The following is a 10,276-nucleotide window of genomic DNA, read 5'->3' on the forward strand; positions in this document are numbered from 1 at the left end:
TTCCTTCCTTACATTTACCTTTATTTAGAAAAATAAAATAGTTACCGTTAACGTTTGTTTCCCTGCAGTACAGATTCCCGACGAAAGTGCCATCGAGATTTCGATAGTTTTCTTTCGACTTAATCGTTACTTTTTGTTTTAATTATTTTAATTTTTTCGAAGCATTAATTAATTTATAAAAGAGGAAAAGCAAGAATTCTATTTTTATACGGCAGAAATTAGTTCGTATCGTTGTTTAAAATGTGGAAATAAATTATTTGTAAAGTTTGATGGTCTTTATTTACGTATACAAAACGGCTGGGAGGAACAGAGACTAGGACTTCCACTCGACGGGCTCCAAAAGCCATTTCTGGCCGGTTTTCTCGGTGCACGGTCGGAGGACGAGAGCGTCGGCGTTAAGGTCCAGGCAGAGTTTAGTGTTGGCGTGGACGAACCGAGACGTCTGAAACGGATAAAGGTTACTCCGGTGCCGCTAAAAGACGGTTAGGTTAACCGCGCAATTACCTTAACGTCGTATTTCCACTTCTGTCTGGCAAATTCGTTGCAGGCCAGGATCATTACGGTGGCGTCTTTTCTCTCTTCCGGAGAATCTAGACACACCGATTCGTCCATCATGACGTATCCTTCTTTGGTGTACGACACGTACTGAAAACAAATAACTCCTCGGTTAATTAATAAATTACCTTTTTACCGGTATCCCTACCACGTGCCAACCGGTAAGTACTTTCGGGCCGGCCGGCCCACCGTCGGAAGCTTTGTAGAAATTTACACCTCCCATTTCGACGGTTTTACTCCGACGATTCGTCGTTCCGACTAAAATACAAACTTCCGTCGTTATTTTTATCTGGATTTGACCGACCGAGTGGATAAAACCACCGAATACCGGTAGTCGGTGGCGGATTGGCGCCCGGTCAACGGACGGAAACGCGGAGTTTTCCGGGTTCTCTCAGTGTTTGTAACACCTAAGTAGGAGCCAATTTCCGGGTCCTCCCGGAAGGCACCCACTCAACGTGTGGCCGAAGAGTCGCCTTGCCATATACAAAACTACACTTTCCCTATCATTTCCACGCACGGAGCTGGAAGAAGGAAAGCGGGTCTACGAAGTTCGTACGCCCAAGGAAACCGCTTATCTTAGGTAGGGGGAGGACGACGACGTTCCGGTCAGAGGAGAGCGCGAAAAGGGGCAATAATTCTACAGAACCGTGCGCGTACTTTGTAGGAAAACATCGGCCAGCGGAGAACTTTTACGGATTTAAAAGAAAAGATCGACGTTAAGGGCTCCCCTCCTTGGCGGAGGAAAGAATGAAGCGAAAAGTGCAGACAAATATCGATGGATCTCGTGTATTTTAACAAAAGATCTAAGTGGAAAACGTCGGATCGTCCGACGGCTGGTCACCCCGAAAGTACTTAAGAGTTGCGTGGCGCGTAGTTTAGGATACCGATAATAAGGTAAAAAAACTCCGAAAAAGAGTCTTTCCTGGTTCTATTTAGTTTTCGACCGTTGGATACGTGGAATAGTAGTAAGAGTCGAATGGCTGATTTAAAACTTACTCGTAACGGTCGAAATAAATTGTAATAGTTAATTATTATTTAGGCGTTTGTTTTTGCTTAATAAAATACAATCCGGACGAATACGTAAAAATGATAAAATAGCGGAATAAAATAGTATAAATGTACAGTACGTTTTATAAAGCGGCCGAAAAGATTTTACCATTGATGCGCGTACTGTACGTTTCTTCGAGATCCCGTAGGCAGTTAGCTTTTCTATAATTTTAGACGCGGTAGCCTGGGCCGTGGTGCATTTTGCTCTTTCGCCTTCCCCAGGCCCGACTAAGGCGCGTGATAACCCAGGTATGCTCGTGCGCTTCCGCCACGCGTGCAACCGTATTGGTCCTTTCGACGTCATAATCCAAGATGGCAGCTCGGTAGTGTAGCGTCGTGTGTTCGGCATAGCATCGAAAATTAACAAAATGCCGCGTTATTCGGCTCCAAATTGTGCGAACAGCGATGGAAAAGGTTACCGAATGTTCCGATTCCCTGCCCGTTAAAACAGAAGAAAGGTTTGGGTGGTTAATACACACTAGTATCTGCAAGTATTAATTTGTAACCAAAGATTTGTCAGCCCATGTTTACTGTAAAGATGTTACATAAAGCTGGTAACGATCACAGTTTATTGAACATTTTGGATCCAAAAGAAAGACGCCCGAACCTCAACACACATTTTGATGACAATGTGTCAGAGGCTAAAAAGGGCCATTGAAATGAATGGTAACAGAAACGATGTTCGCAAGAGTTCACTTTTTTATATCGCGGGTAGTTGCGTCCACTCTTTGATGAAATCTGTAGTGACTGCCAAACAAACGACAGATGTGGACGAACTAACTAAAGCGGGACAAGATAGTCTTCTTTTGGAATATACATTATACGGGGTTAATATAGCCCAGCACGAAAGTATTTGATATTGCGCGAAGGCGGCAGATGCTTCCTGCGCAGAAATTCAAATCGGATTACTCCGAGGAAAATATCCCAACGATGAATTTGTAAATATTGTCCCGAAATACTCGCAGACAACGTTACCTTCGTGCTGTGAGGTGACGAGAAAAATAATACAGCATTTTGTTACCGTAAGATCGTAGGAAACAGCAGAGCGCAATTACAAAATCCAAAAATAAAATTTAATACACAAAAAGTGCATGAAAATAAATGTTTTCTTTGCATCTGATTTTGTTTTTGCTTTCTTTTTTCTAACTGGTCACAAGATGCGCATAGAGTTAAAAATATAACAACACAAAAAAGGAAATAATTACAATCACGATACGACAATATAGCTGTATTTAAGAAATAAAAGAAACCGAAAGCAAAGACCCGGTGTTTTCCTCGACTCTCGAGACTCTAATTAGAATAGATCCCTGATTCAAATTAATAAATATTTATATTTATATGATTATTTTCTTGTCCCTTCTATCGAACTTCTACGAGAGTCGTCCGCTTTCTAAGGACCGACATGGCGGATGGGCATACCCGGGTTATCTAGCGCCTTAGGCCCGACACGTTGGTTTAACCTACGTACGTATTTACCGGTCGACTAAAAAAGTATTTCGTCTATTCTGTCTGTCGTTTAACTTTTTTAAATCGGCCATTCGACGTAGGCAACGGCCGAAAACGTTTGTTGCCGGGAAAGAGCGGTTTTCGGGGGCGAGTAACTATTAAAATATATAACTTGCCTGTTTGGAGTAAGTCTCGAAAACGCATTCTCCCAGTTGGGCTTTTCCCACCGGTTGCTGAACGGCGTTTTTCGCATTGGGTTTTTGAAGACACTTCCCGCTTTTCTTATTTCTTATCTGTGTAGAACGTTTTCGAAACGTTAAGTCCTTTGGTCTTTGTAATATCGTCCGTGCGCGACGGTTTTTCTAAGTATCTACCGGTTACCCGATGATCGCAACGTATTCTATTACGTTATTAATCTAATTACGTGGCGAGTTAAAGTAATTTATCGAAGTGGTAGGACGAGTGCGGCCACGTTGGCCAGACTGGCGGAAGAGTTATATATAAATCGCACCTTTCCGAAGAATCTGTCGTCGTCCGGGAGAAAGTGTTCGGGCCAGACGTTTCTCAAATACCAGCGAAAGTCGTGGCATCCCAATCTCCGTCTCAGGGATTTTCGGCCGGTCACGTCGATGGATTTCCTGATTTTTGCCGCGTCTGAAAACAACGGAAAATTATCCCGGTCGGTGCCGGTGGCAAAATACGAAAAGGCGCGCGGAGAAAGGTAAGCGCGCTCACCGGGATTGGTCTTGAAGTAGAAGTTACTCCACTCGTCCATCCACACTTCGGCCGCTCTGGCCAAATTGGAGTAGAGGACGGCGGCCACTCCTCCGGGTCGAGGGAAGGTGTAGGGAGACGACCTTCTGAACAGGTGACCCACGTGGGAGCAGGGCACTATTTCCACGCTTCCTCCGCACTGCCACACCTGACGAAAGAAAACGCCGTTATTTACGTCGCGCCTCTCCGGGATCCTCCCCGCCGCCCGCTACCGACTCTGAAGGACATTTCGATGTTTTCTCCTCCCCAGATGTCCATCTGTTCGTCGTAGCTTCCGATTTCGTAAAAGTAAGACCTGTCGACGGCGAACAGACCTCCGGCCATGACGGGCGTCCTGAAAACAAAGCCCAAATATTATTTTCTTACCCGCGCCCGGGCCCGGCCGCCGCGGCTTACCTGAAGGGTTTGGAGGGATCGTCGCTCCGCTTCTTCAGCTCCCGGTTTCCGATGGGATACCACCGATAGTGCAGTTCCCAGTTGAAAGCTCCCCAGTGCAGCTCGAAACTTTTGACGTAAGCGAAGGTCTCGTCGTGAATGACGTCTATCACGGGACAGGCTACGGTTTTCCTGTAACCAAAGGACGTCCTTTCGTCGTTATTTTAAGATTTAAAATGTCGAGTTACGTGGGTATTTGGAAATACCCACGCTCGCCGAAAGTCGGTTAACCGTTTAAAGATCATTCCGCGTCAACCGCACAAACTCCTTCCGAATTCAAACTCCACAGTAATGGAAGGTCTGCAAAATATTACAACCGAGTGTTTTGTACTTTTCCAGATTGAAACGCGGTCTCTCACGCACTTTGTCTTAATAATTGACTCTTTCCTCTTTTTGTGCGTGGTTGAAACCAGTCACATTTTTCAGCCTCATTTTGTACAACTGCGTTTACACTTTAGCAACCTACAACTCCCGAAGTAAGCGTATCCTCTGTTGGTTCGCCAGTTAATTGTCCGTGCGGGAAATCTCCATCTTTTCAACTTGCAAACATACGCTTAGGAAAAACGCCCGATGGCTGAATTGTACCAGTTTCGGAAAGCGGATATCTCTAAATGGATCGTCTGGGACTTTTTTCATTTTTGGGGTTATTAAAAAGAGCATCTTTTCCTTTATCGGAATTCGTGTTTTCGATCTTTGTCCCGGCCTTCCCGAGGACAGAAAAATAGTTTCAAACAGTGACACCGGTACTCGAATTGCAATTTTCTGACGGTTGATACTCTGGTTCGTAATGTTTGTTCACTAAGATATTCCTTGCATCGGTCCGCGGTGTCTTTACAACTATCAATTTAACGAATTAGAACCTCGTCGTCGAGGAGCCATTCCCGATGCAAAACCAACCACGGGTAGTGGGTTACTTAATCCGGATTCCTAAGCCAATATAAATGTCTACTCTGACAATTTTTAAAATAAGTTCAATATTAACACTACTGTCTATAACTATACTGTCTGCCCGTGGAACTCCCTGCAGGAACTGGAAGAACGGCAATTATGTGGTATACTAGAACCCAGCCGATCCAGCACCGAAATAATATACGTACTTCGGGTCTGCAAAACGCTCTCGGAGATACAAAATGGCTTTTCCCAAAAAATCGTCACCAGCAACGACTGTCGTCTATTTTCCTAGTGGAATTCCCGAACGGGGTCTTTTACGACGAATGGGTGGTTCTCGGCGAAGTCCATCGGAATGACTAAATCATCTATTGATATTTTAAGTTTCTTTTTTGCTGTATAACGATGGCTCATCGAAGTAAATATTTGGTCAGCCAGTTCGATGGAAAATTCTTCGGTGGTCAAAGTTCTCGTTTCTAGCGAGTCTCGGTCAGTGTGTATCTACTGCTTAAATTCGATAACTTTCTCTGGATCATATTCTGCCAGCTGCTCGGTCAACTGTCTCCGGTTTTCCCTTTCCCGGACACTCGGCATCTGTCAAGCGTGCAATTTTTTTCTGTTAAAACTTTGTATTTTTCGTGGAAGGTTCTCGCAGCTAGCATTAACTTAACGTTCCGATGAGCGCACAGAATGTCTTCCCCAAGATTTTGCCGCCAAACAATTTAGAACAAAGCTGACAAAACTTGGAAAATTCTACTTCCGTCCGTATTCCTCACGATATCCGGCAAAAAGTTCTTTTAAGTTGCAAAGAATTGGGCTCTTCTGCCGATGATTTTTTTCTTCTCTAATTCTCGCTGATAAAACGCCCCTTTTCCCGGGAGAGAGACGTGAGAACACGTGGTAAAACCTCACCGCCTGACAGTATTCTATCCATGTTTTGTAAGAGACAACGAGAATCCGAGCTTCTCTTACCATTCGAAGTGAAATATTTAACTGTAGAGTTTTTTTCTTTTATTTGCTAAGGCTGCATTTAAGCAGACTCGAGAAATGCGAGAGGAGAGAGAAAACAAAGCCAACCAAGATCACGTGACTACAGGAATACGCTCGTTTTCCTCTCCCGTGGCTAAAGCGGAAAAGAAAAGTCCGACGAATTTTACAACAAAATAAAGTTAAAGAAAAATAAACCAAACTACTCTATTAACATTTTCTTCATTTTATGGCCCCCCTGGTTTATTTTGCAACTTCTCGGGGCCATTTTCTTCACCTTCGACAGATCGCCGGCCTGCTCCATCGTGGTCATTTTATCGTTGTCGTTGCGTGGAAGCCGGGCTGCCGAACTAGTGTCGGTTTGCCAACCGAGGAGGGGAAAATACGAGAGAAAGTTCAACTTTCGAAGACAAAGAAAGTGGTGCATCTCTCGCAGGAAATCCGTTTACAATAAATACTTTCTCCTTTGTTTTCTTTTTTGTTAAGAATTATACTTTGTGAAAAACGAGGCCTGGTAATATAAACAAATTTTCTCTAAAATCTGTCTGAACGCCTACTTATTAAGGTCTGCTCTTCATTCGAATAATCCTTACCAAATTTTAATCTATTCTTTCTAAGTGATGCGCCGACGGTGCGTGACACTTGCTGACACCTTTGACTCCAATTGTGCACGTCTCTTTCATTATTATACTAAAAAAATCAAAAAATACACCGTACAACGTCGAAAGTTGATTATATCTAACGAATAAAAACAAGCGCAATATTAAATATTTCATCGAAGAAATCGGATTAGACCCATTTGGAGATATTCGCTCTTCAAAACTGAAAAAATCGAGGCTTCTCACTTTATGCCCGTGACAGGCAAACTGACAGAAGAGAGCCACACTTAGTAGGTTGCTAAAGTAAAAATGTAGTACGTACAAAACAAGTTTTACCATCAAATTATGGAAAAACCATGCTAGGCTGAAAAATTCACACCGCCGAATTCGCAGGAAATTGTCCCGTCACCAAATTTGAAAATGCGTGCTCGCTTCAATGACGCACAATATGAGAACGGAGACTATTCACGCCACGTGCGCATGAAAACTGGAACGATTTCTACATAGAGGTTTCTATATGGGAAAATACAAAACGTTCGGAGGTACTATTTTGTATCTGGGTCGATCCCTTCCGAGTCCGTTCAAAATTGGAGAGGTCGAGCGTGGAGGTTTGCGCAGTTGGCGCGGCACGAGTCTAAAGAGGATTTCTACGATTTACATAAATTGAACTTCCTTTTCCCAAAAATATCCCGTTGGAAAGCGGATACTGGCGTGAGAATTTGATCCCCGTTTAAAATGTCCGTCGGTAAGTTATCGTACTAGTGGTATTCGCGTAATTTTGTACAGGTACGTACAGCTAGATACGCACATTTACCAAGTTACGTGCGCGTTTATTGTACGCTACCGATTCTTGTCTAAAAATATAATGCCGAAGAATTGGTCGAAACTCGCCTGTTTTCCATTATCCTGGCGACTAAAGGCTCCAACCATCCTTTGGTGCACTCGCAGTGAGCGTCTAAGAAGGTCAGAATCTTGCCCTTGGCTCGACGGGCGCCCAACAGTCTGGCTCTCACCAGCCCCGTCCTGTTTTTGGCCCTGACGATTTTGGTGGTTACGGGCAAACTAGAGACGTATTCGTCCAGCGGCCTCTTGAGAAAACCTGAATGACGGCGGTAATTTAAATAAAAAGTGACAGATCTTCGGACGCGTTACACTTACTTCTTTCGCTGGCGTCGTCCACTAAAATGATTTCTCTCAGCAGCCTCTTCGGAGACCTGCTGATGATGCTGTGCACTGTTCGCAGGAGGGTCGACCACGCTTCGTTATGAAAGACTACGACGACGGTAACGTCTTGGGATTCCAAACCCGAATACCTCTTCTCTCTGCAACTAAAATCTTCCGGTCTAAATCCGACTATTTCTTTGGTTCTTTTCTCGATTAAGATACCGATTTTGTGGTTACATTAATAGAAATTTGCAATTAATTCCATAATTTACGTGACGGTCCAGTCTTTCGATCGTTCCATATACGGTCGGTAATGTCGCCATTAAAAAAGTTACGATTTTGATATAATTGTTTTTCGAAGGTCTTTCGACCGATTTTTGGGTCACCTCGAGTTTAGTAAAAGTTAGAAATTCGGAATCGACGTTGTAATCGTAATGGGAATTTCCAGATTCTTACCTGACTTTTCGAACGTCTGGGAGAGTCCTGTTAACGGGTATGGCATCGCTGACCATTAAATTAAATCTGTTAATGTGAAAAAGTGTTTTCTCTCTCTGCTTATCCACCTGAGGTAAATAAACGGGTTGCCCTCGGCTACCGAATGACCAAATGGGGTTGTAATTATTTGCGTTTAACATTTCTAAATTGAAAAAAATATATATACTTAAATTTATAATTTAGACGGTGCCTACAGACGACGACGATAATTTACCTTTTGTCAAATTGGGCGTAGTTTCCCAAGGTAGGGAATTTCCTAAGTAGTGCCCCACGATGACGTGAATGCCACGCTTGTCTATGTATTCCTTTTGCCTCTTGTCGTTTCTCAGCACGATCATCACGTCTTCGTCCACTCGAGGATCGTCTCCGCGCTTACCCTTCATCGTCGTAACCACGACCGTAACGACGACGACGATCGGGACGGCGACGATTAGTGACGTTAAACGTAAACGTCGACGACATCTCGATCGACGCATCGCCTACGAGGCCCTGCAAGAATCCCGGCAAATTTGGCAAAATACTAAAAGAACTCTCGCGTAAATTAGTGTCGACTAGCGTCCGATGCACCCCGCACCGATTTAATTGTTAAAAAAGTGTTCGATTTATATAAACACTCACGTTTTTGGGATGTTTCTTCTATCCAAACATCTCGACGACGGCCAGAACTCGTTACGTAGGTAGGACCCGTTCGCCTTACAAAGGAACAGGTACTACTAACTAACCTACTAGTACCTGTACATTCGAGTTACGGCCGAGTGGAATGAAAGAATACCGACAAAGTTTTGTTGCATGCGATCCGTCAACAAAGTCCATTTTTAACGTTCCGGTTCAACAAATCATTCGACCGTATTTGTAAGCTTCTCAGAAAACAGAAGATTATTCGGGACAATTTTTTGAAAAATGACCCCATTCTCGTATAGATTTTCATCTCGTATCAAAACACGCGAATTTAGGGAGAGTTCATTGTTACTTTCGTGTGGGACAGGAAAAACGTTCGTGTTTCTTCTGACAAAAAAAATAATAACGTAAAAATTCGGATTTTATCATCCGATAATGCTATAAAATATTCAAAATAAGGTTATTTTACGTCTAAAAACTAATAAAAGAAACAAACAATACCTTTCACCGACTTTTTTTAAATTCTAATTTTCGTTAATGTCGCCATCTGTTGACTAAAATTATAATTAAGCTTTTTTTTTAAAAAAAAGTAATTTGCTTATTATATAATTAACTTTTGAAAAATTTTAAAAAAATATATTTATTTCTTAAAACAATAAAAACATAAACAATTACCCGAAATACGAAAGTTTCGAGCTATTAAAAGAATGGGGATTTTTCTGTACGTAATTTTAAAAGATAACAGAAGAAATTCTTGGATACAGACTGCTTTATTTTTTAGTTGATACGGAGGACTCAAGCCCCTCTCTGATTTGCCCCCTTAAAAAAATAACTACGCAATTATGTTACTGTTATAAATTTTAATGCCCTTAATACGTAATTAAATAATATATTTATATATTTAAAAAAGAACACGGAAACGAATTAAATTGACGTAAAAATAAATTAATTTTTGGAGATTTAATTTTAACTAAAGTACATTTTACATTAAAAAAAATAAATAAAATGAAGATAATTATGCAAAAAAAAAGGAATATTAATCTTTTGAAAACAAATTATTAAAAGCTTCCTGTACACGCCGATAACATCGTCTAGTTTGGAAAATTGTAGTTAGTTTATTTACGTATTCTTTCCCTTCTAAAATGGATTCTATCGTAGCTAAAATTTAAAAAAAGTAAGTAAATTAATAGGCAAAAGGTTACTCGTGTAGGATTAACGAGTTGTTTGAACAACTTTACAGCTTTATCCCGGTAATAAAAATGCCTTTT

At 42.0% G+C, this 10,276-nt stretch overlaps 2 protein-coding genes across 4 annotated transcripts in view; one reads left to right on the forward strand and one right to left on the reverse strand.

Annotated features, from left to right (window-relative positions):
• The window catches only part of LOC136983451 (activating signal cointegrator 1 complex subunit 2), a 60,933-nt gene extending 60,666 nt beyond the window's left edge, over nucleotides 1-267 (forward strand). For all 3 annotated transcript variants that reach the window (XM_067280189.1, XM_067280190.1, XM_067280188.1), the window contains one exon: nucleotides 74-267. The gene's annotated coding sequence lies outside the window, so the exon portion shown is untranslated. The remainder of the gene's footprint in view (nucleotides 1-73) is intronic.
• Nucleotides 254-9,262, reverse strand: LOC136983452 (polypeptide N-acetylgalactosaminyltransferase 13-like). The gene is made up of 12 exons (XM_067280191.1): nucleotides 9,009-9,262; nucleotides 8,605-8,879; nucleotides 8,352-8,532; nucleotides 7,890-8,059; nucleotides 7,623-7,830; nucleotides 4,219-4,389; nucleotides 4,039-4,156; nucleotides 3,784-3,970; nucleotides 3,560-3,702; nucleotides 3,225-3,341; nucleotides 505-645; nucleotides 254-442 (listed from the first exon to the last, which is right to left on the reverse strand). The coding sequence occupies exons 2-12, from the start codon at nucleotides 8,864-8,866 to the stop codon at nucleotides 314-316; spliced, it is 1,827 nt and encodes a 608-aa protein (XP_067136292.1). The 5' UTR covers nucleotides 8,867-8,879; nucleotides 9,009-9,262; the 3' UTR covers nucleotides 254-313.
• Nucleotides 9,263-10,276: the final 1,014 nt, after the last annotated feature.

Source organism: Centruroides vittatus, unplaced genomic scaffold (assembly GCF_030686945.1).
Source record: "Centruroides vittatus isolate TY-2023 unplaced genomic scaffold, ASM3068694v2 contig_882, whole genome shotgun sequence".
Lineage (NCBI taxonomy): Eukaryota > Metazoa > Arthropoda > Arachnida > Scorpiones > Buthidae > Centruroides > Centruroides vittatus.